The sequence below is a fragment of the Triturus cristatus genome, chromosome 6 (genome assembly GCF_964204655.1).
Source record: "Triturus cristatus chromosome 6, aTriCri1.1, whole genome shotgun sequence".
NCBI classification, from domain to species: Eukaryota; Metazoa; Chordata; class Amphibia; order Caudata; family Salamandridae; genus Triturus; species Triturus cristatus.
Window position 1 is genome coordinate 1,313,406,313 of NC_140589.1, and position 27,078 is coordinate 1,313,433,390.

A 27,078-nucleotide genomic window follows, 5' to 3' on the forward strand; every position below is an offset into this window, starting at 1 on the left:
TCGAGTTGTTGCATTTTTATTCCTGACAATGCTCCAACTGTCTACCAAGCCATCTCGAAGTTGCACAAGATTTCCGAGTCCATACACGTGGACGAAGGTAATTGGACGCTTCTAGGATGGTTTTGGGGCCTGATGTCAACTTGGGGTTGGAAGATTCTGATGATCGTAGGGGTTGTTGTAACGTTTCTGTTCACGTGTTGTCTTTGTGTACAGTGTGGTCCTGCCTTATGTGGCCTATGTGCTACAACGTGTATAAGACGGCCATCTGTTACCAAGGAGACGTTGATGAATAGAATGATGTTCCAGCAGCAACTGAACGATCTGATGAATATTGAAATAGATTCCGATCTTGACTAATGCTTGCCTACATGAGGGCAAAAGGAGCGTCTGATGTTCCGTGTGGGACGGAACGACACTTTTGAGTGGTGACGAATATGGATGAGTTGGGTATCTACGAACCGCAAATGACGAGTATAGTGGGTGTACGCAGTTTCGCTACGCAACCACGTATGGTTCGTCTTATTTTTGGGTTTGTTCATCTGAACCCTCGGGTTCCATTTTAGATACGGCATCCATTTTGTTTCTTGCCCTCAAGTAGCCAGCGAACGGACTTTGTCCGCTTCGTGACCCTGGGACTCCCAAGCTTACACGAGGGACACGTGTTCCTTTGAGTATGACTTTTATGACGAGGGAAATGACACGACGAAGGCAGATGGCCCCGCTCAAGGCTCATCTTGCCGTGCCAGTCTATTGTTTCAGTCATGCATACATTAGACACGGGGTCTCTGATCCCGTTATCAAGTTCCCTTTATTACTCCTAACACTCTTCTCTAATCTGTTGTGCATCCTTGTCCTTTCTTTGCATCTGTTTCTGTCCTTTCTCCTAATGTGTTTACGGTCAGGATGGAATGTGTTTTATTGCAGAGAAGATATGTTTTTACAGTTGGGAACTGGCAATACTGTTGTAATTATGTTCCGGCCTCCTGAAACATGAACGCGACTCTTTTGAAGTTTATTGTGGGAACTGAGTTGTAATCTTTGTTCCCCATACTGTTCTATGGGAAAAACGTGTATAAAAGGAGCGATCCACTTTTGCAACTCGAAGCAGTCTCCGAGAACCTACACGTTGTGTACTTCTTGTGACCTCTGTCTCCCTGCAGTAAATAAACGCTGATCTCTGACGTCGCTGGAAGTGTCCCGTGTCTCTGTGTTTGGTACGCCAGAACAGGTAACCCACGAAGGTTTCAGGTGTTGTTCCCTGGCACCGCTGGGTCTTAGAATAACCCAGTCCTTCAAAGGGCTCCCCTGTCTGGCTTAACCATTACATCGATAGGTTTCGATTGCACCCCTTCCCTTTGCCCACTGTCGCAACCACTTGCATTCCATGTGGATAAATGTACTGCTCCATGTCCATTTTTGCTTTCCCCGAATACACCAGACAATATTGTGGGTCTTGATATGCTCAAGTATTTCAGGGCTACGATACGATGTTCTCCAGAAGGTGTACGTGTTATCTTGAATGACAACCATCCTGTGACGGAGAGAGCTTGTCTTGTTAAAGAGGATATTGCATTAGCTTCACTCCCTAGTAATTTGTGGGCTACTTCAGACACTGATGTAGGGCAAATGGTTATTCCACCAGTACATATTAGTGTTCAAGGAGGGCGCTGTGCTGCCACGTTTGCCTCAATACAAAATTTTACAGGAAGGCGAAGAAGCACTCATACGTATTGTCCATGATCTCATTGAAGTGGGGGTTGTTGAGGAAGTTCCTTACTATGTTTGTAATAGTCCAATTCTTCCTATTCTGAAAAAAGATACTGACACTAGGATTTACCGATTCATTATTGATTTGCGAGAAGTTAACAAGATTGTAGTACCACAATACCCCGTGGTTTCTGACATAACGACACTTCTTACTTTGGTTCCTCCGACAGCATTCTCTGTGATAGACTTGAAGAATGCTTTCTTTTCGATCCCTATTCATCCTAATAGCCGATATTTGTTCGGTTTCACTTTGAATAATCGATCGTATAGATTTTGTAGAGTTCCTCAAGGCTATACTGAGAGCCCTAGTATTTACAGTCAAGCATTAAAAAGACAACCTGATTCTTTAATTTTGCCTGAAGGTGTGGCTCTCATACAATATGTCGATGACATCTTGTTGGCAGCCGATACCCCTGAACAGTGTGAAAAATGTACTTTGTCCTTGCTTTCTTTTCTTGCTTCCCATCATCACAAAGTGTCACGAAAGAAATTGCAATATTGTAGACCGAAGGTAACCTACTTAGGTCACCTTCTGTCTAAGGAGGGACGTGCACTCACACCAGATCGCATTCAAGCTATTTTAGACACACCAGTGCCCCGTACTCAGAAAGATGTACGTTCATTCATTGGTCTTACTTCTTTTTGTAGGCACTGGATATTAGGGTTTTCACATATTGTTAAACCCCTGTTGGCTCTTTTGACTAAAGATACTCCAATGCCCCTTCCATGGACGACTGAATGCCAGAATGCTTTCCAACAATTGCAACAAGCCCTTTGTTCTGTACCAGTATTAGGCACTCCGGATTACACCAAGGCTTTTACACTCTATGTACACAAAAGAGATGGTTGCGCACTTTCAGTTTTAGTGCAGACACACGGTGACAAACAGCGTCCCTGTGCATATTTTTCAGCAGTACTTGATCCTGTTGCTCGTGCGTTGCCTGGATGCTTCCGTTCAGTTGCAGCAACAGCTGTGTCAATACGTCAGAGTGAAGGGATAGTTTTGTCACATAAGCTGTTGGTGCTAGTACCCCATGCGGTTGATGCCCTTTTAAATCAGACGAAGACGCAGCATTTAACTAGTGCTTGTCTGACAGGATACGAATTGACATTGTTGGCCCCTCACATTACACTGAAGAGATGTGCGACACTAAACCCAGCCACTTTGTTGCCATACCCGGTGACTCAGTCTCAGTCACAGGAGACTCATGATTGTATATTCCTTACTGAGGAATAGACAAAGGGTTGTGTCGATTTGCAAGACACGCCCCTTTCAAGTGTTGATGGGGAACTATGGGTTGATGGGTCCTGTTTGAAGTTACCAGATGGTACAACGTCAGCTGCATATGCAATTACAACACTTCAGACGGTAGTTGAGATAGCTCGTATTCCACAGAAGTCAGCTCAGGCAGCTGAGCTAATAGCTTTGACACGAGCATGTGAACTTAGTACTGACTTATCTGTGAACATTTATACAGATAGCCGCTATGCTTTCGGAGTGGCTCATGATTTTGGGCTACTCTGGAAGGAGAGGGGCTTTCTTACATCCCACGGGATGAAAATAATGCATGGAGAATTAGTACATAATCTCGTGACTGCTTTAACATACCCGAAGAGAATAGCAATTGTTAAATGTAGCGCACATAAGAAAGCAAGTGATAAGATAGGACAAGGCAATGCTTTTGCAGACCAAACAGCCCGTGAAACTGCCATGCAGCGAAGCACCACGTCTATGTACGTAGTGAAGTCACAGGCTGAACGCTGGCATGATACCAGACAGGAAGTGCTAGATATGCAGAGATCTGCTTCTGCAGAAGAAATTGAGCAATGGTCTAAGGAGGGAACATTGGACAATGAGGGCTGTTAAAAGAATAAAGAGATGAGCAAGTGTAGATTGCCTACAGCCTATTTACAACCTATGATTCATATGACACATGGGCCGGCACATGTTGGAGCCTCCTCGATAACGAAATTGCTCAAGCATGTTTGGGAGCATCCAGAAATTGCCGGCACAGCTAAAAAGATGGTGCAGTCTTGTCTGATTTGTCTTCAGCATAATCCTGGTAAAGGGACACGAACTCCTACAGGAGGGTTTGCTATGCCAACCGCACCTTTTGAAGTTTTGCAAATGGATTACATCCAGCTTGAGCGCTGTAACAACTTAAAGTATGTTTTGGTAGTGGTATGTGCCTTCAGTAAATGGATAGAGGCATACCCTATGAAGGACAATACAGCACTCACTACAGCAAAGGTACTTTTGAAGGAATTCTTCCCTAGATTTGGTGTTTGTAAACTTTTATGGAGTGATAACGGACCCCATTTTATTGGGCAAGTTGTCGAATATGTCCTGAAGGGATTAGGGATCAAGCAGAAATTTCATGCTGCTTTCCATCCACAATCAGCAGAGCTAGTGGAAAGGTATAACGCCACACTGAAATTGAAACTGGCTAAAATACAGGCTTCCACGTCTTTGAAATGGCCTGATGCACTACCCTTAGCACTGTTGTCCATTAGATCAGTCCCACATTCGCGATCTGGTCTTACACCATATGAGGTGGTATTCGGAAGGCCTATGAACATTTGGGGAATACCTAAACCACATCCCATACATGATGTACCATGTGTATTGATGAGTGACTACCTATCACAATTGACTGACTGTTTGATTTCTATTCATCAACAGTTTCGAGAAGCTCTTCCTGATAGGTCTGCAGGTGAAGGCCATGGACTTCGACCTGGAGACCAGGTGATGATCCGATCTTTCCAGAGGTCGAGCAGCTTGGAGCCGAGGTGGCGCGGCCCGTAGCAGGTGCTCCTTTCAACGAGAACTGCGGTCCGAGTGACGAACAGGAGGAACTGGGTGCACTCCACCCACTGCAAGAAAGTGCCGTCTACCTTGGTGGATCCTGCTGCCTTGATCGACCATCGGGACATCCTGGATACAGAGAAAGGCCAAGCCATATCACCTGACGAACCTGAGGAAGTCTTCCCGGACCACATGATTCCTGGAGTATCCCAATACCAACTAAGACAACGGAAAGAGCCTGCATCGTCGAAATAGACTGGTTGAGCAACCGCCCTGGGTTAGTGAAACAGAATGCCGATGTGGCAAGGGGGGGGGGGGGGGGGGATCAGTCCTGTATAGTGTAGCGACACCCGTCTTGAACCTCGGTGAAGAAACCAACGGCTGCCCAGGGATAAGAGCTCCAACGATTGTTTCCAACGACAAGCTGATCATGTCCACACTGGGATCAACTGTTGCTAAGAGAAAGATCATTTGTGCTATAGGGTTTGTTGTTGCTATGGTGGCTGTAGCAGTAATAACCTGGTTCGTTGAGAAAATGGCTCCTGCTCGAGAGCTTTTGATCGCCACTACTCCAGTATCAGTTGAACACCACCACTTTACGCTTCCCTACGATGTGCAGAAGCATCGACAATCCTACTTACATAATACCTTTATCCAGATGTTGCATCATACTCATAATGCCACAAATACTACCAACTGTTGGGTGTGTGGGATGATACCTGCACATCAAAAGAAAGGAGGAACACCTTTTATTCCTCTTCCCTTTTCTCATAATGGTTCTTGTCAAGCTTGGTATGCGCTTTTGTTTGCATCTGGAAGACGTATAGTAGGCGGGCTTCTTTTTCGCCTTAATAAAGTATGCTACCAAGATAAAGATGGTTATCCTCAAGCCAAAGGGACCGAATGGGAAGAGTATCAACCGGACAATATTTCAACACCATATGTCTTCACAAATATGATAACTTTTACGAGTAATGAACAATTTGTGATTTCTGTTACTAGAGCTAAAGCAGATCTATGTATAAGCAGTATTGGGAGAATTCCAGTGGGGAAAAGCGAATGTACTGTAATTCTGACTATTGAAGGTGTAAATAACAGTAGTTTTATAGCCTCACATAATACTTACTTTATCTGTGGTAGCCAAGGATATTATCAACTACCTGCTGGGTGGTCAGGTGTGTGCTATGTGACCTTTCTATTGCCACCTGTGTTTCTGGCACCTGCATCATACCACCGGGACCTTAAATTATTCGACGATATCTCTAGAAATAGATACAAAAGGACAATAAGTGCTGACGAAGTAGACCAAACTGATCCCACTCTTCAACAATATGTCGATTTTAATATAGGTTTGTTCGTCTTTGTGGGTGCTGCATTAAACAGTAGGAAAATAAGACGATTTACTAGAGTTGTGGAAGCTGTTACCAATCAGACAGCTATGGCACTTGGGAACATTACGGAGGAGCAGCAAATTGCAAGGATTGCAGTTCTCCAGAACCGAATGGTTCTAGATGTGGTTCTGGCTGATCGAGGTGGTGCATGTCGTATCATCGGTAGCAGCTGTTGCGTATTCATACCGGATCACTCACCTTCAGTATATGACGCAATATCAAAACTGCTTAAGATTGCTGCAGAAATTCATCCAGAGACTGGTACTTGGACTTTTGCTGGAGGGTTTTGGACTCTGGTTTCTGCTTGGAGCTGGAAGCTACTGACTATCCTGTGTGTAATGATTACGATACTTTTTACATGCTGTGTATGTATCCAATGTGGTCCAATGCTTTGCTCTATTTGCATCTCTGTCTGTATACCTGTCAAAAGGAATGTTGCAGAAACAAAGGCCCAACAAATGTTGAATAAAGAGGTTGCCGAAATAATGCTAATAGATGTACTGGATGCATATTTAGATTACCCCAGAGGAACGAATGTCTTCAGCTAATGCTAAAAGGTTTGTCTGTTGTAAATTGGCAGCAATTGGGTTAGCATTAGCGGAAGCCATCTTGTATTTAGAGGCTATCTTGTACATTTTGTATTTCTGGCAGCCATTTTGTTTGCCATGTGCAACCACGTGCTCACCATGTGCTCTGTCCTCCCTCAGTGTTGACTGCTCTTGTAATCTGCCTAGAAACTAACTATATTTAGCATCTTCCACCTTCGCACATGCCCAGTTGAGTTTGCAGCTGTCCTTGCAGCTGTTAGTAGTATGTAACTGTCAGGATGTGTTTACTAGCATTGGCAAACTGTTAACTCCTCCTACTTGTCGACTGTGCATTTCTATATGACCTTATATGTACTTTAAATCTTCTTCTGTACTTGTACCGCCTTCTTTTGAGCCCCTGTGTGGACCATGCACCTTCTGTTCAGTGTGCTACTTCATTCATTACCGAAGGGTGCTGTGTGAATGTAGTTCCACCTCATGAAGTTTATTAAACTTTGTATTTTCTATTCCAGTTTCTGTGCCAACTTCTTCCTATTGGTCTGAGGACTCTGTGCAGAGAAGGGCGAACCCATTGCACTGGTAGGCCTAGCTGAGGTCCACTTCTACAGGAAGGCAACCCTCCCACCTGCCATCAGTGAGAGTTAGATATCCTACACCTTTTTAACAAAAAAAGGACCAATATCTTGCACTGAGACAGAATAGGCGCTGGTGTGATTTTTAGGGTTGGAGTGTTCCTGGACTACTCAAGATTTTTGTGGCAGTTTTGGGCAGAGGTGAATTGGTGAGTAGAAAGTGGCCCAGGCAGCTCTGTAAACACCATGGTAGTTTTTCAGTGCCATTTTGCATTTGTACTTAGTACCCTCATCGTAAATAAGCCTCCAGGCCCTCTTCAGGCCCTTGCATCTAGTTTTCTCTATCCAAAGTGCTTCAGTAAATCATGGGGCAGGTGGGTGTGTCCTGACTGAACAGCTAAGTTTATTTAGCAGGACTATGTCCAATGAGTCCCGCAGCCAATCATCAATTCTGGGCTGATTTTGCTCAGCCTCTTGTGCTAAATTGGCAATTGTGCTCCTCAGTTGGCTATTGAGGGTAGTGATGTCCAGTCTCGACTGAGCCTTGGTCTTAGACTGTGGTCTTTCCCTCCCTCTAGATGGAGCCAAAAAGGTCCAGACAGAGAAAGTTACTTCATAGTGATCCGACGACTGTAGTGGCAAAGGAGGAGCATTGGCAAGGTTTTTCAAGTCAGAGAAGATCGGATCTAAGAGGTGGCCTGCTTTATGAGTTGTTCTTGAGTTAATAAGATCCAAATTCAGTGTCTTGAGGTCCTCCATTAAGATCTGACCAGGCCTACAAAGGCTATCCTGTAGATGAATTTTCAGATCCCCTAATAATGTAAAATTGGCTGATCTGAGGAAAAAGGGACAAGAAGGTCGGGCAGCAGCCTACACCAGTTGCCTGTGTATCTCCGAGACAAGTATATTAATGCGGGGGATATTGTAAGTTTGAGTGTAAGTTCAAGCAAGAAGGACACAGCTTCGCAGACTGGCATAGATAAATCCGGTATACTGCATTTATATTTATTTATTTAACATAATGGCGATCCCCCTCCTGGTTTACTAGGCCTATCCCTTCTCACAATAGAATAGTCTTGGGGTAAGGGTGCGATGACATCGGGCATAGAGGCCTAGTAGGGCCATGCTTCCGTAAGAAACATGGCACCCGGAGCGTGGTTGGCCAAGAAGTTGTAAAAGTGTTGCTGGTGGCTAGATGGTGATCGAACATTATAGCTGTAGAAGCAAAACTTTGGCATCTGGAGCTTGATTGGCCACGAAGTTGTTAAAGTATTGCTGATGGCTAGATGGTGATCGAACATTAAAGCTATGGAAGCAGAACTTACTTTCATGCCCAGAGCGTGGCGTAGTAGTCACACCACTCCCTAAAGTGTCTGCAGTGGTGGCATTGCCTGTAATGGGTAGCATCAGGTCATCTAGTGGATTATGTGAAAGGTTGCAAACAGTGCAAGTTGGTGTGCTCTTAAATGGGTCAAATGAAGTCCGACCCAAAGGGGCAGGGGCCCTGGCCCCTAGTCCCATTGAGGCGCAGACAGGTGCAGATGGCTTGCCTTTGGCGCGCCGGCAGCACATCCTCGCTACGGCCAATCTTAAACTAGGGGCAGGTAGACAAAGACTAGCCTGCTAACCAAGTGGTACAAGCAACCTCAAGATGGAAGCTGATGAAAATAAGTTAAGAGCGGGGCACTTAAACATGTGCACCACGCTTGTAATGCCTCAAAGTATCTCCAATTAAAGATAAGAGATCCCAGGTTCTCTTCACTGATGGTAGCAGTACAGTCAATCAATCAGGATTTATAAAGCACAGCTAATCACCCTAAAGGGTATCCAGGCGCTTGCAGGTCGCTGGGACTTTTCCGAACAGCCAGGTCTTGAGGGCTATTCGGAATTCCGTAAGTGAGGTGATGGTCTGGAGATGCGTGGGGAGGCTGTTCCAGGTCTTTGCTGGAATGTGGGAGAAGGAGCATCCTCCACTTCTACTTCAGTAGATGACAGGAGCAAGGGCAAGTGAAAGGGAGGCGGAGCATAGTCTTTGATGGTTGGTGGAAGTTCAGGCAGTGGTAATGTAGGCAGGTTCTTGGTTGTGTAGAGCTTAGTGTGAGTGGGTCAGCAGCTTTAATTGGCATCTCTTCTGTACTGGGAGACAGTGGAGCTTCCTGTGGTGGGGTGTGATGTGGGTTCGGAGGGGAAGGCTGCGGAGGAGTCTGGCGGCGGCGTCCTGTATGGTCTGAAGTCTCTGTAGGAGGTGTGCGCCAATTCGTATGTAGAAAGCATTGCTGTAGTCCAGTCGGCTGGTAATGAGGGCTGGTGTCACGGTGCGTCTTGTGTGTAGGGGTAGTCACTTAAAGATCTTACGTAGCATGTGCAGAGTGAGAAAGCAGGTGGCGGAGACAGCATTGATCTGTGATTTCATGGTGAGTTTGCTGTCAATGATGATTCCAAGCTTACTGGCGTGGTTGGAGGGCTTGGGTGCTGGTCCCAGGTCTGATGGCCACCATTCATCGTTCCATGCATTGCTGCTGTTGCCAAAGATCAGTACTTCTGTCTTGTCTATGTTCAGCTGCAGGCATTTGTTCTTCATCCAGTCTGCAACGTTTGTCATGCATCTGTGGAAAATGGCTCTGGTGGTGGTGGGTTTGTCGGTGAGCGAGAAGATGAGTTGGGTGTCATCAGCCTAGGAAATTATGTTGGGACCGTGGGATCTGACTATATTTGTCCAGCGGGGTCATATACACGCTGAAGAGCATGGGGCTGAGGGATGAGCCCTGGGAGACACTGCAGTCAGTCTCCTTGGGGTCAAAGGAGGAAGGTGGATCCTCTGGGTTCTTCTGGTGAGGAAGAAGGAGATCCATCTGAGCGTGTCGCCTTGGATGCCGATGTGGTGGCGTCTTTCGATCAGTGTGTGATGGGATACAGTGTCGGAGGCAGCCAAGAGGTCAAGGAGGATCAAAGATTCTGTTTCTCCTCGGTTGAGGAGGGTTCGTATGTTGTTGGTGGCAGCGATCAGGGCGGTTTCAAAGCTGTGACTGCTGAGGAAGCCAATTGGGAGGCATCGAGTATCAGGTTCTGCTCCAGGTGTGTCATGAGTTGCTTTGAGCTGAGTTAAATTTTAAAACAGTTAAGAGCTGTATAAATAAATAAATAAATAAGTAAATAAATAAATAAATAATGTAGTGGTGCCGGTGGGACACCATACCTGCCAACAAGCACTCAGCAGACCTGCCCTGCCATACCTCTGCTTCTTACCATAGCACCACTGCAGCACAGTGCACATCACTCAGTCAGATAGACTGGTCATTCAACACCACTAATGTGGTGCAATAAGTTCCATTAAACAAATCGATCTCTAATAATGAGTCTGCAGCAAAAAGCACTAGGACATGAGTGTTTACTGAGCTGAGGGAGGAAGAGGCATCCCAGTCACCCAAACTGACACTAAAGTGACGGCTCTGAACAAGGAGCTGTGTAAAAGAAACACATGCTCATGACTGATTTGTTTGCTAGTTATGCGATGCAGGGTCGTTGTGAGGTATGCTGAATGCCATGTTCCTCTAGTGGTTCTTAGATACTACCATAATTTAAATGCACATGGTTGGTGTTGCTCCACAATAAATCAAGACATGTTTTACCATGGCAGCAGGAGGGCGTGGGTAGAAAATGGCAGGAAGGGGTGTAACTGTTGCCAGATGGATTAAGCAGCACATGACTGATAATATCACAGGTCAAAAGGTATGACTGTCCGGCGAACCACTATCACTTCTGCTTTCCTCAAGCAGAGGCCACTCCACTGGTGCCAGAATGGAAGGCAGGGAAATACAAACACTCTACATGGCCAAATACACCGACGTTTGGAGGGAAGGGGCCTACACTCCAAAGAAGCCAGCATTGCTGCCTCAAGGTGGAAAAAGAGGAGTCAATAAGAATGAGTCGTAGGCGCAAGCTGTCAAGGGGAGCGTCCACAAACAGACACTGCTGTACTAGAACTACATTTTATACTTAAAGGGGATGCAGGCTCCAGACTAGAAGACAGCACTGGTAAATCAACAAGAGAAGACTCCATCCTCATACCTCAAACCATACCTGAGCCACCAGGACCCAAATGCAGGGTAAAAATGGGCACCATAGACCCTCTTGTTACGACCCTGAGGCCAGGTAGCAGTATGAACCAGGTACTGTGTGCATGGTGGTCTGGACAGGAAGTCACAGGGTGCTTGAGAGTGGAGTCTCAGTTTTCACAACTTGTCTAGTAGGACAGCAATTTCTCGCACCTTATGATTTACATTTTTGGGTTAATAAGGTCACTAACGTGGGGTTAGCAAAGGGTAGCACTTTATAAATCAAGCTCACAATGGGAGCATAAGGTAGCTACTCAACACTATCACTTGAGATAACAGTAACAAGTATTATATTATGAAATAGATATTTTCCCCCTTTTGGCAATGCCTATGATGGGGCACCATGCAGTAAATAGAACTGTAAACCAACAGAAGATACCGGGCTAAAAAACAACGGGCAGTTTACATGCATAGTTACCCGGAAGAGGGTGATTCCCCAAATGCAACATCAAGCTCAGGTAAGGGGTTTCACACACAACACATGATAACAACTTCCACAAATAGAAAAATGTCTAGGTAAATGTGTCATATTGGCACTTGGTGTCTGGGAGGAAACATAGGGCACGTGCGTGATAACACATAGTTTTATAATTTCACTTTTGGTCAGCAAGGACAGCTATAGCATAAAGGACTGTAGTTCTCTTTGGTCAGCGCATGGCAACTTCTTGTGTTTGTGAAGGCTCTTCGCTTATCAGTCTCTTTCACACCGGGCCCTTGTGCTCATCTCAATTTGTTAATTTCTCACTTTGGATTTCCCTGGGTTTATTGGTTTATACCTGCTTGTTCTTTTTTCTGTCCTTAAAGTGTTTGGCTGCAGACACTCTTCCTGATCATAGTTAGTTCCTGGTCTTCCTTGAGCTCTCCTGGACTTCCAAATATGAGTAGACAGATGAGTTATTCTTCGACTGTTTTAATGAGCACCTTCTATAATTCCATCTTTTGTACTACCTGTATGTTCCTTTCTTCCTATTTAAGTTTTCCTGGTTCTTTGAGGAATGATAGTCTGAGACTCCGCCAACTCTAAACCAGTGTTTCTCTCTCTCTCATTTCCTTCACTTGTGTTCCAGGCTTATGCTATGGCTAACAGGGTCATCTCAGAGGTTAGGGGAAAATAGTTATTGACTTTGGATCAAGTAGCACGACACAAGTTACCCAACACAACCGTAAATACATTTCATCAAACAAACTAATACTTGTTTAATCTGCTTCCTAATCCATTGTCATTGTAATATGGTTCAAAGATGGCTGCTACATCCAGCACTGGTTCTAACTGCAAGAGCAAAGTAGAAATGGTTATACCATTCCAAGATAGCAATTCCACACCTGTTCACTGTCGCTGACAAACCCCTCCCCTGACTGGCAGCGTGGTGCTGCGCTGGCATACATGTGCTACTGTAGGTACCCTTTGCTATCTAATCTGCTGCGATTCACGAGGACTCTTAATAGTCACCACTGCAAAACGCGAACCTACACAATACTGCACTGGGTTTGTCCACAATGTGAAAGACATGTTAATAAAGCAACGGTTTAAGGGAGCTAACCCAAACCCTCCTCTCTGTGTATTTGGTTGTGCTGATGACAAGACCACTAAAATCTAAAACTGTATGCAGCCAGATCTAAAAAGGCATAGAAATAAGCCAATCCTCAGAGGCAATAAAGGGAAGACAGATGAAACATTGTATTCAGGTACAGTGAAGTGGGGAGAGAATTATTAACAATGCATATAGCTTTATTTATAAAAAAGAATTCAGCATGAAAAACACTCGGGCCACATTGCATTCCATTGTTTTTTACTAGTCTATTCCTTGCTAGACAGGGACCAACCAAAGGAAAATCTGCCTTGGTCAAGGTCTAGTAGGAATGGTTCCGCCAAAGTATGGTCTGGAAGGCAGCCCAGATTAAATTGCTCTAACACTGAGGATTTCAGATCAGAAGTCAATGCCCTGATGAACAAATTTCAGCAAAGGAAGTACCCACGAAGGACTGTGAAGAGAGCCCGCAAGAGAGCGACCAACTGCAACAGAGAGGCCCTACTGGAGACTGAGGAGAAACCTCCCACTGACAAAACTATATGTGTAATCACTTTTAATACCGCTTCCAACAATATTAAGAGGATCATTTTACGAAATGGGAGGATCCTTAACTCCAATGGTCTACATCTGGAGAAACCCTTATTCTCTTTTAAAAGGAGCCGGAACATCAAGGATCTGTTGGTTCATACCAGACCCACTACTACTCCCATGAGACCACGTCTAACCACAGAGAAGGAAGGTGCATGGAGCCTCCCACCAGTCACGGGACACACGAGATGTGGGGGATGTGATGTCTGCCACCTCACTGCTAACACAAAAACAGTGGATGTCGGTCTCAACCATCCATGGGAGCAATGCAAACATACTAATTGCAACTCCACCAATGTTGTATACATGTTGAAATGCCCGTGTGACCTCATCTATATTGGGATGACCACACGGAGAGTTAAGATCAGAATAATGGAGCACAGATCAACCAGCAGGTGCCAAAGGACGATAAGTCGCCTGACGACTCATTACAAGGAGAAGAAACACTCAGCGGAGGACCTGTTCTGAACGGCTATGGATAAACCCAACATCAATGCCACCACCAGTAATCCAGAAAATGCACTCTTTATAAGAGAACAGAAATGGATATATAGGATCCACGGACCATATCGAGGGCCTGAATGATGATATACCATGGTCCACCTTGAATAACCTCTGAGTACACCGAAGAGGCGCCTGCTGCTCCCCCCTTGAGGGCTTCTATAACTAGGGCCCTTGGTATAAATGAGCCATGGTTCACACTTTAGAGATCTGGAGTGAAATCTTTGCACCCCTGAGTCCGGATTATACATCTTCCGTAAACCTATGGGTGAGATACCTTACACTACCTACATGACCCCCCTATCCCTGAGTATACATGTTGCGGTGGCACGTAGGGGGTCTTAAGACACACTTTGTCATCCCACTAACAATCAAGATGGCTCGTCTGACCTCCCGACCTCCACACACACGTGGACTGTTGGTTTGTTGAGAGTGACTTTTTTCTCCTCTGGGTATTAGTGTTGACTCTGATGAGATCTCATTCATACACATTACCATACATATAGATAACATCACTGGGTATTTTTCCTTACGTGCAGCTAAAGCTTGACCTGTGTTTACAAGGGGATCCATCCTTTCTGGCACAATGACGAGGGGCTGAATGGGTTCAAATCATAATCCCAGGCTGATCGGACTAGTTGCTCCGTGGCACGCATGCGCTCCGGAAAACTGACACGCCCAAAATGGCACCTGAAACGAGCGCTCTAGTCTTTCTACCCCCCTGCCTACGTGTGTCACGTACGCGATGACATAGACAGGGGCGTGGACAGTTAACATAGCTAGTGGCGGCACAGGGCACTGTACCTGCACGGCGCCGGAAGGGACGAATCGTTTTGAGACGGCTCACCTTGACAAAGTAACTGTATGCACTTAGACTCCCTCAGGAAGTGTGGAAACGGGCATCTTCTTGATGTGTAGTAGACATTCCGAGCGCCTCACTTAACCCGACATTTTACTTTTACTTTTACTTGTCCCTGATCCTTCAGGTTCTGAGACTAGTCCTTGCTGGGCGGTCTCACTGAGATCATAACTAATAGATCGCTCTCCTTACAATACATGAACTCACTTATGCCTTCATTTATCTATCCCAATGTCCCGCAGAGTGTGACAATAGGGAGCTGTTCTCGCTCCCCCCACCAGTTCAGGTTTGGAATTTGAAAGAACTCGGTAAAATATGCTGAGTGAATGGCTATGCTCTTTTCTCCTAGCGCTGATACCTGATTTTATATTGTATACTTTTAATTGCATTCACTCTTTGAAAAAAAATAAACAAGTGCAGATTGTGCACTGTTGTGGGACGTATAGAAGCACTTGGTGCACCACAGGGCCACAATATAATTGTATGTTGTTAGTCTGAGATGGGGGTGTGCCGCCCACACATGAATCGCTGTTCTTAATCAGGTTGGGGGACACTTATATGGATGTTCATATGTATGTTATTTTATTCACTAGGCACTGCTTGATACGTGTTTTTATTGACTCTGTTACAGGTTCCCCACGGAAATCATCCTTATTAGTTGGGAGCATTCATTGAGAAGGGTTCCTACCCTCTACCCATGGATCAAGGAGGTAAGGTTAGTACCCATGGGATCTTTCATATGTGAGTTCTGATGAAAGCCGGGGTATTATTTCATGCTGGCTGAAACATGTCGATGTTTTTTTGCAGAGTGGAGGGGTAGGTGACTCATTATTGCCTGCCATACCACCATCCACTGGTCTTTCAATCGACCTTTTTACTCTGGACAGGGAATCCATGATTAAATGGAATTGAGGAACTCCTGTATATAGTTTTTTTTTTTTTTTTTTTTAAACCGTTTATTACAAGACTCAAAAAATTATACAAGTATGGGCCTACAACCTTCCGGCCGGCCGCTAGCAATAAAAGGAGCATACGGTATACATTTATAAAACACATGGTGCTGCGGCCGAGCATTTACAGGAGATAACATCGTTGCGTGCCACACTATTCAGACCCCATTATACGGTTCCATTTTAAATTTAAAGCACAACAAACACAAACAAACCCACAAGGCAATCCTCAATCGGAATAGCAACACGTGCTCCCCTAGAGGGGGGATTCTAGCCATCCATAGGAATCTCAAGAGGGGGGGGAGAGATCAGAACTAGGGTTGGGGACACCCAATGCCCAGGTACCGGGGGGATGAGTTGGCTAAGGGGACGGGGCCGGCGACGGATCAGGCAATAGGGGTGGAGCACAGATTCCCCCGCGGTAGGCGTTCCAGGGGCCCCACACTTTCACCCATGTCGCAGGCTTACCTCTCGCCACATACACCACCTTTTCCCGAAACATGCACCAATCCATATGTTCCTTCCAGGCCGAGACAGTCGGGGGGCTCTGGGATCCCCACAGCTGGGCAATATCACGCTTGGCAACCATATACCCCAGAGTCACCCACCACGTCTGCGGCACCGAGTAATCGGTAGGCTCCCACACATTCAACAGGCATCTCCTCGCTTCGGGCAACAGCGCCACATGCGTGACCACTCGCAGCACCTCATGCACACCTCGCCAGAACCCCTCCACTTGCGGGCACTCCCAAAGGATATGCAGAAAAGTCCCCAGCGCACCACACCCACGCTTACACAAACCGTCCTCAGCATAGCCCATACGCAGGAGCTTTGGCCCCGTCATGTAGACCCTGTGGAGTATCTTGAGCTGGACGAAACGAAGGCGAGCCGGTATGGCCACCTCTTTCGGGGAGGCCACCGCGGAGATCCAGTCCTCGTCGTCCAGCTCCAGCCCATCGGCTACCCAAGCCTCACGAAGGGCAGTCAGCAAGTCTGAGCGATCGTTGATCAGTTTTTTGTAGATCAGTGAGATCGTGCTGTCAGGGACGTACCCATCCAGCACTCTATCCTCCAGGGGGGAGCACTCCGGGATGGAGGCAACGTCCGGAAAGACGGAGCCCAGCGCATGCCGGACCTGCAAGTACCGAAAGAACTCGCTGCCCTGCAACTGAAATTCCGTCTGCAGCATCTCGAACGTTTTAAATCCTCCCCTCGTCCAGAGGTCCCCCACTCTGCTGATGCCTATTAAATCCCACTTCTCAAAGCCCTTCGAGGTCCACAAGGAGCCCAACCGCTCAGATGCGAATAGTGGTGACGCCCAGGTCAAACGGTCCTTCCACCCCATTGCAGCATTGGCTGCGTGCCACACTCGCACCATGACACGCGTGGGGCCCGTCAGGCGAGTGTCGGGCGCGCTAGAGTAGAGCGCTCGATTATAGTCACCACCTGGAAGTAGCATCCTATCCATTTCAAACGCCGGGTTTAAGGCTGGCCCATATAGGCCCTGATTAATTGCAGCTAGCTGGGAGGCCCAATAATACCGTTTAATATCCGGGAGGGCAATCCCCCCATCATACCAGGGGAGCGTCAGCTTAGCCAGGGCAATACGTGGCCTCCCGTCCCAGAACAGGCGGCGCTGCAAACTCTCCACTACGCGGAAGTAGCGCGCTGGGACGAGGTCCATCGTGTTCTGCAACGCATATAGGAAACGCGGAAACGACATCATTTTAAACAATGCCGCCCGGCCGAGCGGCGAAAGCGGCAAACGCCGCCAGCGCGCGACATCCTCTTTCAGACGCTGGAGGGGGGGAAGCAAGTTCCGATCATACCGAGCCTCCGGGTCCAGAGTAATGAAGACACCCAGGTACCTAAATCCCTGCGGGGCGACCTGGATCGGACAGCCCCGCGGGAGGATAGGAGCCTCCCCAGAGAGAACATACACACACGATTTAGCCCAGTTGATGACCAGACCGGAGTTACGACCGAATGAATGCAGAACATCAACTAGTACTATGAGTGATTTACGTGGGGAAGCTAGGTACAAGAGGATGTCATCAGCGTATAGGGATACGCGGTCCTCATACTCGGGGGTCCAGCGGAGACCACGGATGGAAGGCTCCCACCGCAGCCACTCCGCCAGGGGCTCCAAGGCAAGTGCAAAGAGGAGCGGCGATAAGGGGCAGCCCTGTCGAGTGCCCCGGCCCAGCTCAAACGGAGCCGATACTCTTCCGTTCACCACCACCTGCGCCAATGGGCCCGAATATAGCAATTTGACCCAACTGATGAACCCTGGGCCAAATCCAAACTTCGCAAGCATCGCCCAGATATATGGCCATTCAAGCGTGTCAAACGCCATGGTGGCGTCTAAGGACGCCAAAATGGCCGGCTCCCGTATAAACGGGGCACGTGCGAGCACACCGTGCAAACGCCGCAGATTAAGGGCTGTGTTGCGATGAGGAATAAAGCCAGACTGGTCCTGATGAACCAAATCGCCCACCACGCCGACCAGCCGATTGGCCAGTACCTTAGCGAGAATCTTGGGCTCCGCATTCAGCAGCGAAATGGGCCGATAGGATGTAACCCGGTCCCGAGGTCTCCCCTCCTTGTGGATGACCACGATTGTAGCCAGACGCTGGTCCGGCGGGAGGGAGCCCACCGAGTGTGCCGCCAGGAACATAGCCCGGAGGTGGGGTGCCAGCGTATCCGGTCGTAACTTATACAACTCGATAGGGAGACCATTCGGACCCATAGCCTTGCCGGAAGCGACCGAGCGTATGGCGAGGGCGATCTCGTCGGAGGTGGGAGCGGCGTCCAACGACACCCTGTCCTCCCCGGAAAGGGAGGGCAGCGCGATATCACTGAGCAGGGCAAGGGAATCCTCTTCCGAGCAGGGAGACACCGGGGAATACACCCCATGGAAATAATCCGCGAAGCAGGAGACAATTTCTTCTGGCTCAGTCACACACACACCATCCGTTTTCTCAATCAGCGGGACCACACGATTCGCTCTCTCTTTTTTGTCCAACCACGCTATAAGTTTACCAGCCTTATCACCCACATCATACAGACGCCCCTGTTGCTCTCTACTGAGGCCCCTGGCCGCCTCCATGACGAGGGCCCTGTAGGCCGCCTGCTTGAGTTGGAGGACATGTAATGCAGCATCCGTCACCCCACCTTCTAAATTCCCCTCCAACTCGGCTATTTCAGCCTCCATCCGGGTCACCTCCTCCCGCTCGCGCCTCCGGGCATGGGAAATAAGGGATAGGGCCTCCCCTCGGAGTACTGTCTTGAAGGCCTCCCATAGCGGTATGGCCGAAGGCACAGACCCCACATTCTCATCAAAATATCGCTGAAGAGATTTAATCAATGCAGCGCGAATGGAGGGGTCGCGCAGGTACCAAGGATTGATTGGGACCACCCTACCCTCACCCCTCGGAAAGACATCAAAGTGCAGTAGGAGCGGGGAGTGGTCCGAAATACCCCGTGGCAAATGGCGTACCTCTCCCACCCTCCCAACATAGGCCGCCGGGACAAGGACATAGTCTAGTCGTGAGAGACTACCATGGGCTCCCGAGTGGAAAGTATACTGCAGCTGCGCGGGGTGTTTTAAACGCCAGCAGTCCACTAATCCAAATGTATCTAAGAGGCCGGGTAGCCACGCCTGTGCCCGGGGGAGGTCCCTAGGGGGGTGACGATCCAAAGATCCAGATACCACCGCATTGAAATCCCCCCCCACAACCAAAAGCCCCCCCGGAAGGCCAAGGAGAAGGCGCCCAAGGTCCGCAAAGGTGGTCGACTGCAGCCCCGGTGGGATGTATATTGACACAAAGACAACCACTTTGCCCTCCAGTCTTCCCACCAAGACCGTATAACGTCCCCTATCATCGTGGAGCACCTCATCAATCTCCAACGGGAGCGAGTTCTTCACCATGATGCCCACACCCCGTGAGCCGGACGTAAAGCCCGAGTGAGCCACTAGGCGATAGCCACGCCGATTCATGGCGCAGAAGGAGTTACCAATGAGGTGTGTCTCCTGCAGAAAGACTACATCAGGCGAGATTCGCTTCAAAAACTGCAGGACCACACCCCGTTTGATCCTGTCCCCCAGTCCATTCACATTCCAGGATAACAAAGTTAGTTCCCTACCCCCCATCATATACAAAAGCCATCATTCGTACCCCGGAGAGCACTTTAAAACCAACACAATAATACGTTTGCCTTGTGATGAAAACGAACAACACCCCATCCCTACCCACCCACCCCAACAGAACTCCCCCCTCCCTGCACCCCTGCATGAGCCCAAACAGCCCCCCCAACGTGCAGTGTGCCTGTCGCCCCATATGTAGTTAGACTAACTAAAACCCCTAGAGGAGGAGGGAGAACCCCCAAGAGACCCAACACAACCTCCATAGGAGGGGAACTTACAAAAAAACTGACGCAGAATTAAAAGTGGCATCATTTTCGTCCAGAGTGAGGCCCATTATTAGACCCTCAGTCCTGATCCAGCGTGCCGTCTCCCCACGCCGCCCCCTCTCCCCCCGCCGCCCCCCCCCCCCCGCCCCCCCGATCACGATCCCCGGGCAGAGTATCCAGCCAGTCCCCGGCCGCCTCGGGACGATCAAAGAAATGCGTGCGACCATCCACCTCCACACGCAACTTGGCCGGGAAAAGCATGGCATATTTGAGGTTTAGGTCCCGAAGACGGCGTTTGACACCTAGGAAGCTCAGTCTCTGCTTCTGGACCGCTGGGGTGAAATCAGGATAGAAATTAACCTCCATATTGTCAAGCTTGACCGGTCCATGCAGTCTGGAGGTTTGCAGGATAGCGTCTCTATCCCGAAAATTGAAAATCCGGGCGATGAGAGGTCTCGGAGGGGCTCCGACATTCGGCCTTCCCCCGGGAACCCTGTGAGCCCTCTCCACAGCGAAGAATTTGCTCAGCCCCCGTGGCTGGAGATGGGTAGCAATCAGGTCCTCCACAAAAAGATCCGCCGCCGCCTCCTCGCGTCCCTCGGGCACCCCGATAATGCGGATGTTGTTCCTCCGTGCCCGACTCTCGGAGTCCTCCAGGCGTCGATCCATTAGCGCAGTCGCCCGACTAAGCCGGCGCACCTCTGTTTGCAAGGCCGCCACATCTGTCGTTAGGCCCGATGCGGTGTGGGCCAAAGACTCTACTCGGTCATTGGTTTTGGAAAGATCGGCCCTCACCAGGCCAACATCCACGAGGACCGAGTCAATCTTCTGCGCCAGTGTATCAAACCGCTGGCCCACCGAGGCCTTCATCTCGGCAATGGCGCCCATAACATCTCGCAGAGTCAAATCTGCGGGCAGGTCTGGGGCATCAGGAGGGCTCTCAGAGGACTTGCGCGGTCCCTCGGGCGATCCCTTCTGGAGGGTATAGCGGTCCATACTGTTGGCCTGATGGACGGCGCCGCGCCGGGTCGATTTGGTCTTTGCCCGGTCTCCATCTTGTTTCGTGGCCATGGCCACCAGTCTCCCAGTCGCACCAGCCACGTCGTGTAGGGCAGGAAAGCAGACACGAGCTCCGGGGGGGCCCCCTCAGGGCAGCGGGGTGGATCACAGCCTGCAGGCAGGCAGGGTCTCCCAGCAAGGCCACACCAACACCAAGGGCTCCGCGACCCAACCTCGCAGAGACGACAAGGTGGTGCAAAAGCGAAAGCGAAAGTGCGGGGCACGCGAGTCGCCAGGCCCTGCCTGCCGCTGTTGTTCACTTTGTCACTGGATCACCCCACAGCGCAAATCCGGGGTCCGGCGAGGGGAAGGCCGCACACTTCAATCGGTGCTCACTCCGGTGTCCGAGGTCCGATTCGGAAGCGGGAAACGGGTGCCACCTCAGCTCAGGTTCACCAACCTAGTCCCCTCATCCAGGGCAGGATAATGTCAGGATAATCGTAGGAGGTCGCGGAGGTCCTCGGGAGCCTCGCACCTACGCGGCCATCTTGGTTGCGCGCTAGGCTCCTCCCCCCTGTATCTAGTTTTAACCATTACTTCTGTACCTTCATTCACTTATGATCCTATTTTCTTTATTTTTCGTGTTGTATTGTTTTCCCCCTCCCTATTGCTCCACCTCCAGCGTTGGCTTGCGCGGAGGTGTACTAGCAGCCCTATGATGAAGCATGACACAGTTTACTGTGTGTGAGGGCAGTTTTAAAACACCTAAGTGTTTTCCTCCCTATCCCTGATCAGAGCGATTTGGAATACTTAGTCCCTCTTCTTTTTGTGTGCTAAACGTTGTTAGTGGAGGTTGAAGTGGGACATTTATCTCATCTTACCCCTTATTCTTTGTGTGTGGCAAAATCCGATTAAATACCAGTGAGTAAATTTAATTCAAGCATTCCATCAATCTCAGTTTTTCTCAATACTCTATATACATGTCAACCACTCAGACTGAAATAAATACTCTCACATTTGCTCTTCAAAACATCTAAATTTCATAATTTAATATTTAAATAACTGCCTCAAAATTAACACTTACCGTTATAATCTCTAAGCATGGCGGATATTACATCTCCTTCGTCAGCTGTCAGTTTAAAAATATTCTTTTGATAGATTAGTCACATCTCAGTGCTCTCCCAATGTGACAGCTTTGTTAACAAGAAACTGGATTCCCTTAAATTTAATACATCACCTTCCTTAACCATATTTCCCATTACGAACAATAAACTCAAATGTCGATCTTGGAATACAATAAGAAAATATTTAAATAAATAAAAAATGTTGAAGTCAATTGAGGGTATGAGCATGTATATTTCTAGCTATGTTACTGATATGTGGGATTAACTTGGTGCCTCTTGTAATTACAAATACACAATTACTAAAGTGCAGTATGGCACCACAATTGCAGCAATACATGTACAATATGTAGACAGACCAATACTTGTAGTAATGCATATAAAAGTCTTGAACTTAATCAGCCTTTGAAACTGAATTTGAATCATCAAACACTAGTCAAAATAGATCCTAATCTGGATAGAACCAATACTCCACAAGGAAATGCAACAATCAAGACAGCCATTTGATTTTCTCTCACGCCAGGGTATGTTGGATGCTGCCAAATTAAATCTTGACTGATCACTTTCCCTTTTATGGGACTCTGGCACACAATAAGAATGACAGTGCCAACGGTCTCTTTCCTCCTCAAGTGCAGATCCCTGTACCTTGAGCATATCACTATGTTCAAGTTGCTCAGCAACACCTTCACTGAGTGCCATGCACATTACCATGCCCTAGCCTATGGCTCCACTCACAGCCCACCAGGACTTACATGGAAGTCAGCATTAAATAACAATTTACATAAAATGGGAGCCTGACAGACTGCAGCAGTCTTTTGAAAGCAACACATACTATTCAGTCTGGGAAGGCTCACTTCACTGTGCCCAACCCCTTCATGACCACTGCCTCCACTCTCTTTTTGCATACATTCTGGAGGCATGGGGCTGCTTAATGTTTTTCAAACTAAGCCACCTGACTGGTTTGTTGGCAAGTCAGAAGTGGACAAATCTTTAAATTTCTATTCTCTCCAATTTACCGTCTGCCATCTACTTCGAAAATACACTTTTGCTCTGCGAGAACAAAGGATTTATCCTCTCAACAGAACAGACACATAAGGTCCGCAAACAGAGACATCTGAACTAAACAACAATGAATGATTTGAGAAAAGAGCTCTTGGAAAACACCAAAAACATTTAAAAGGAAAATATGAAACTTTGTGGCTCCAGCATTGTTATGCAGCATCTTTCAAGAGGCGAAGGGTTTGCAAAAGAAATTATAAATAAAAGGTGACTTACTGGGGTACTGTATTCTTTCCTTCGGCTTGAGGTTCACCACCAGTATGCTCTCCTTTTTCACACTTTTTTCAGGTTGCGGTGGAACAAAGTAATTCACTAGCTGACCCTAAACAAATGGAATAAAAATCTCAGTTACACCTCGATAATCTATGATGTTACAGAAAGAGAAAATTCCTCTTAGTTCATCTGAAGTGAATGGAATAACTTCATGAAATGTTGAATTTTTTATTAAGGAATGCCAAGAGCAACAAAACAAAGCCAACCTCAATGGCTCAATTGCCATGTTTTCTACTGGATTAGAAGAGATGACCCTTTACTATTTGTGTATGAATCCAGCTATGTGCCACCAAATGTACAATGTTAAGCAAATACATTTATTAAAATAATTGCCGCAGGACACCATCATGTTGGAAAATAAGTAATGCAACAGGTTACAAGCTCCAAACTTGACACACATTTGAAAATGCAAACAGATTTTTTACAGGATTGTTTAAGAGAACATTTTAAAAGGTTTCTTACACTCAACCATGGTTTCTTTTGTGTGTTCAATCAGTAAAGTACTAAAACTATTTTGATCTTCAGTTGAGCATACAGTTACCAGAGGGGTCTGACTCAGAGGAGGACTCAATCAAATCCAGATTTTCAGGATATTCACCCAAGATATGTATAATAAATCAACATCTTAATAAAGTTTTTTGCCTGCATAATTAATAAAAATCTTAATAATCTACATAGCCTTTTCTTAGGATGACAATCTGGTGTTCGTCACATTCTGATTGAACAACATTTAATGCCACAGTTCTATAAATCATGTCATGACAAATACACAAAGCCTAAAACCTGTATGGATGCTATTTTTGCCTTTTAGTGCCTCCATGCTGCTTTCAGATTAACCTATAATGTGTCTATCTTCAAAAACTCATATTTACACCCTTTGACTGTGCAATGTGTTGCAGTTACTTCTCTTCAAAGTCATGGAAGGAAACTTAGTATATATGTAATGAGTTTATTTAATGAAACACCCAGATCGGCCGCTTGCATCACAACTTCCCATCCAACTACCCTAGCACAAATGATAACATTTTTAAAGCATCTCAAGTGTTTTAGACAGGCACATAACATGTTGAACAATCCTCAAACCACCCCCATAACTTATCAATATGGACAGGAGTCATTTCTAAAGCAAAGACTAGCTATACACAAAAAAGAAAATAGTGCTATTTGCAGAAAGAATAAATACTATTACAATTCACCAAATAGTGTTATAAAACATCATATATAATTTCACAGCAGATCTGAATGAGAACATCATACATAACCCACTAACCTCTTTGGTTTTTGTACGCTCCTTTTTGGTCATTTTGTTCGACACTCTCACTCTGTATACCATCGCCCAAACCTAATGTGTCACCATCAGACTTGCCAGAACATACAACCATTCTACCTTTATTCACACAGTGTCCTCTTCTACTTTCATATAGTTTAGTCCTACTTTTATAACTCTCATGGTTTTAGAAAAACTAGAACCACCCATTTGCACACATCGCAGAGAGCCAATACGTAAAAACTGCCCCACTTCCACATTCATCTTTTTGACTTTCAGCCCTACATCAGAATACTTCTTGTATTCCACCTGTTTTTCATTTACTCTTTCACTTAATTTACCCAAATCAACATCGCCGTACAAGTTAATGCCCCTTCTTGTTAAAGCTTTTCTAGGTTTATTTCCCCTCAACAACTCAGAGTACACCCTTTCACATCATTTATAGTCATCCTTTACATCCACATTATTTGTTTTAGCAGATCCACAACATGCTTCCTGTTTGAAGCAGCCATTCGAATGGAATCCTTTACAACACAGTTTACCCTCTCAACCAAACCATTCGGGCTGGGATTATACATGGCTGTCTTCCCCTGAAAAAAAGTGTGGTCCACTATAAGACACCAATTCATCTGGCCAACTTTCACTAACGAAACATTTTTGTAAGCATTTTATCATTTTCTTGTACTTACTTCCCTCATAGATTCAATGTACAACCACTTAGAGAAATAACCAACAAATGCAACTATAAATTGTTTCTGCACCCCAAACATATGCATTGGTCTATTACATCTACAGCTATTTTTCCCAAGACCTCATGGGGAAACTCTACTTGCTGTAAACATCATGTGCATGTCATAACACTTATCTCTGTTTGCAAACATCCTATAACCTTTCCTTATTCCTTCCACCTCTTTATTCATACACACCTACCTTGGTGGGTTAGTTCAATTATTCTCGTACTTACGCTCAGTGAAGGAACAAATCCACTACCACTCTTCACTCCTCAATTGTCAAATCATCTCTGACATTATTACACTTCCAGACTCTTTCATCTCAAACCTTCAAATGCCTTGATCATTCATCTCTAATATACTGCGACAAACACTTCAATTCTCCTGATCTTCGACTGCTTCACACCATTCATTTGCAGTAATAGTATTGTCATCCAATGCTTCCACAACTGTCACCCAACTTTGTTTAACTTCTACAACTCTGTCAATATCATTATATTGTTTTCCTTTAAATTTGATTCTGGATAAACAATCCGCAAAGTCATTCTTGCTTACATCTAAATATTATACAACAAAATGATATTCTTCTAAGTTTGACAACCACCTGGTTATTCTTGGTGCTGCAATTAAGAGCATTGCGTTGTCAAAACACGTACTAGTGGTTTATGATCTTTGAAGGGCATTACCCATAAATATGTCCTGAAATGCTTCGCAGCCCAAGATACAACACGCATTTCCCTCTCAATTACCGAGTACTTCATCTCTGCTTCATTTAAAGCGCATGATGCATAAGCAATTTTAATTGGTCTTAATGAACGAAATAAAGGTTTTTGAACTGAACTGAACTGAATACACTCATTAGCCTCAAAAATGTCCTTTTGGCAATCTTCAGACAAGCTAAATGTCACCACTTTCTTCTATAAGTTGCATAGATTCCTAGTTTCAGACACATTTCTTACAAACTTGGAATAGTATTCAATTACACCTAAGAAGCCTCTGACTTCATCTTTATTGCATGGAACTTCTGCATCCTGTATAATCTTTACCAATTTAGGTCTCTTAGCCCACTTTCTACAATGGTATGTCCAAGGTAAGTTACATTTTTCACTTTGATGTGACATTTTTGTGCTTTTAACCTTGCAAATTACCAAATAAGGCTTGCAGTGAGCTCTGAAAAATGTCACTCGCCGACGTCAGTCCAAATTGCATACGGTGTTAAAATTGAAGTCAAATGACAGAATGAGGGATGCAACAGACAAGTCACTACACCTAAACCATTTAGCTTTACCAAAAATAAAAATGTTTTACTTATATTGGGAAATGGATGTCAGTCACTCCAAACTGAGTTGTTTAAACCACGCAATCGATGCATACTTTATCTGAGGCATCAGTTTTTCGTACCACCACAATAGGCGCTAACCAATCTGAAGACTTTATACCTTTAATTATACCACTGTCACACATTTTCTCTATCTCCTGTTTGACTTGGTCCCTGATGGCTATTAGTATATTTCGTACTTTAGGCCTGCCCCATTTAAAAAATAATCATTTATGTTGGAAACCCACCAATTTACTAAGAGTGTCAC

General features: G+C 46.3%; 1 protein-coding gene across 1 annotated transcript in view; it reads right to left on the bottom strand.

Annotated features, from left to right (window-relative positions):
* SHPRH (SNF2 histone linker PHD RING helicase) overlaps window positions 1-27,078 on the bottom strand; it is a 763,974-nt gene that overhangs the window by 556,602 nt on the left and 180,294 nt on the right. Inside the window, exon 7 of the mRNA XM_085612283.1 lies at window positions 23,438-23,543. Within this exon, the coding sequence (XP_085468409.1) occupies window positions 23,438-23,543 (106 nt within the window). The remainder of the gene's footprint in view (window positions 1-23,437; window positions 23,544-27,078) is intronic.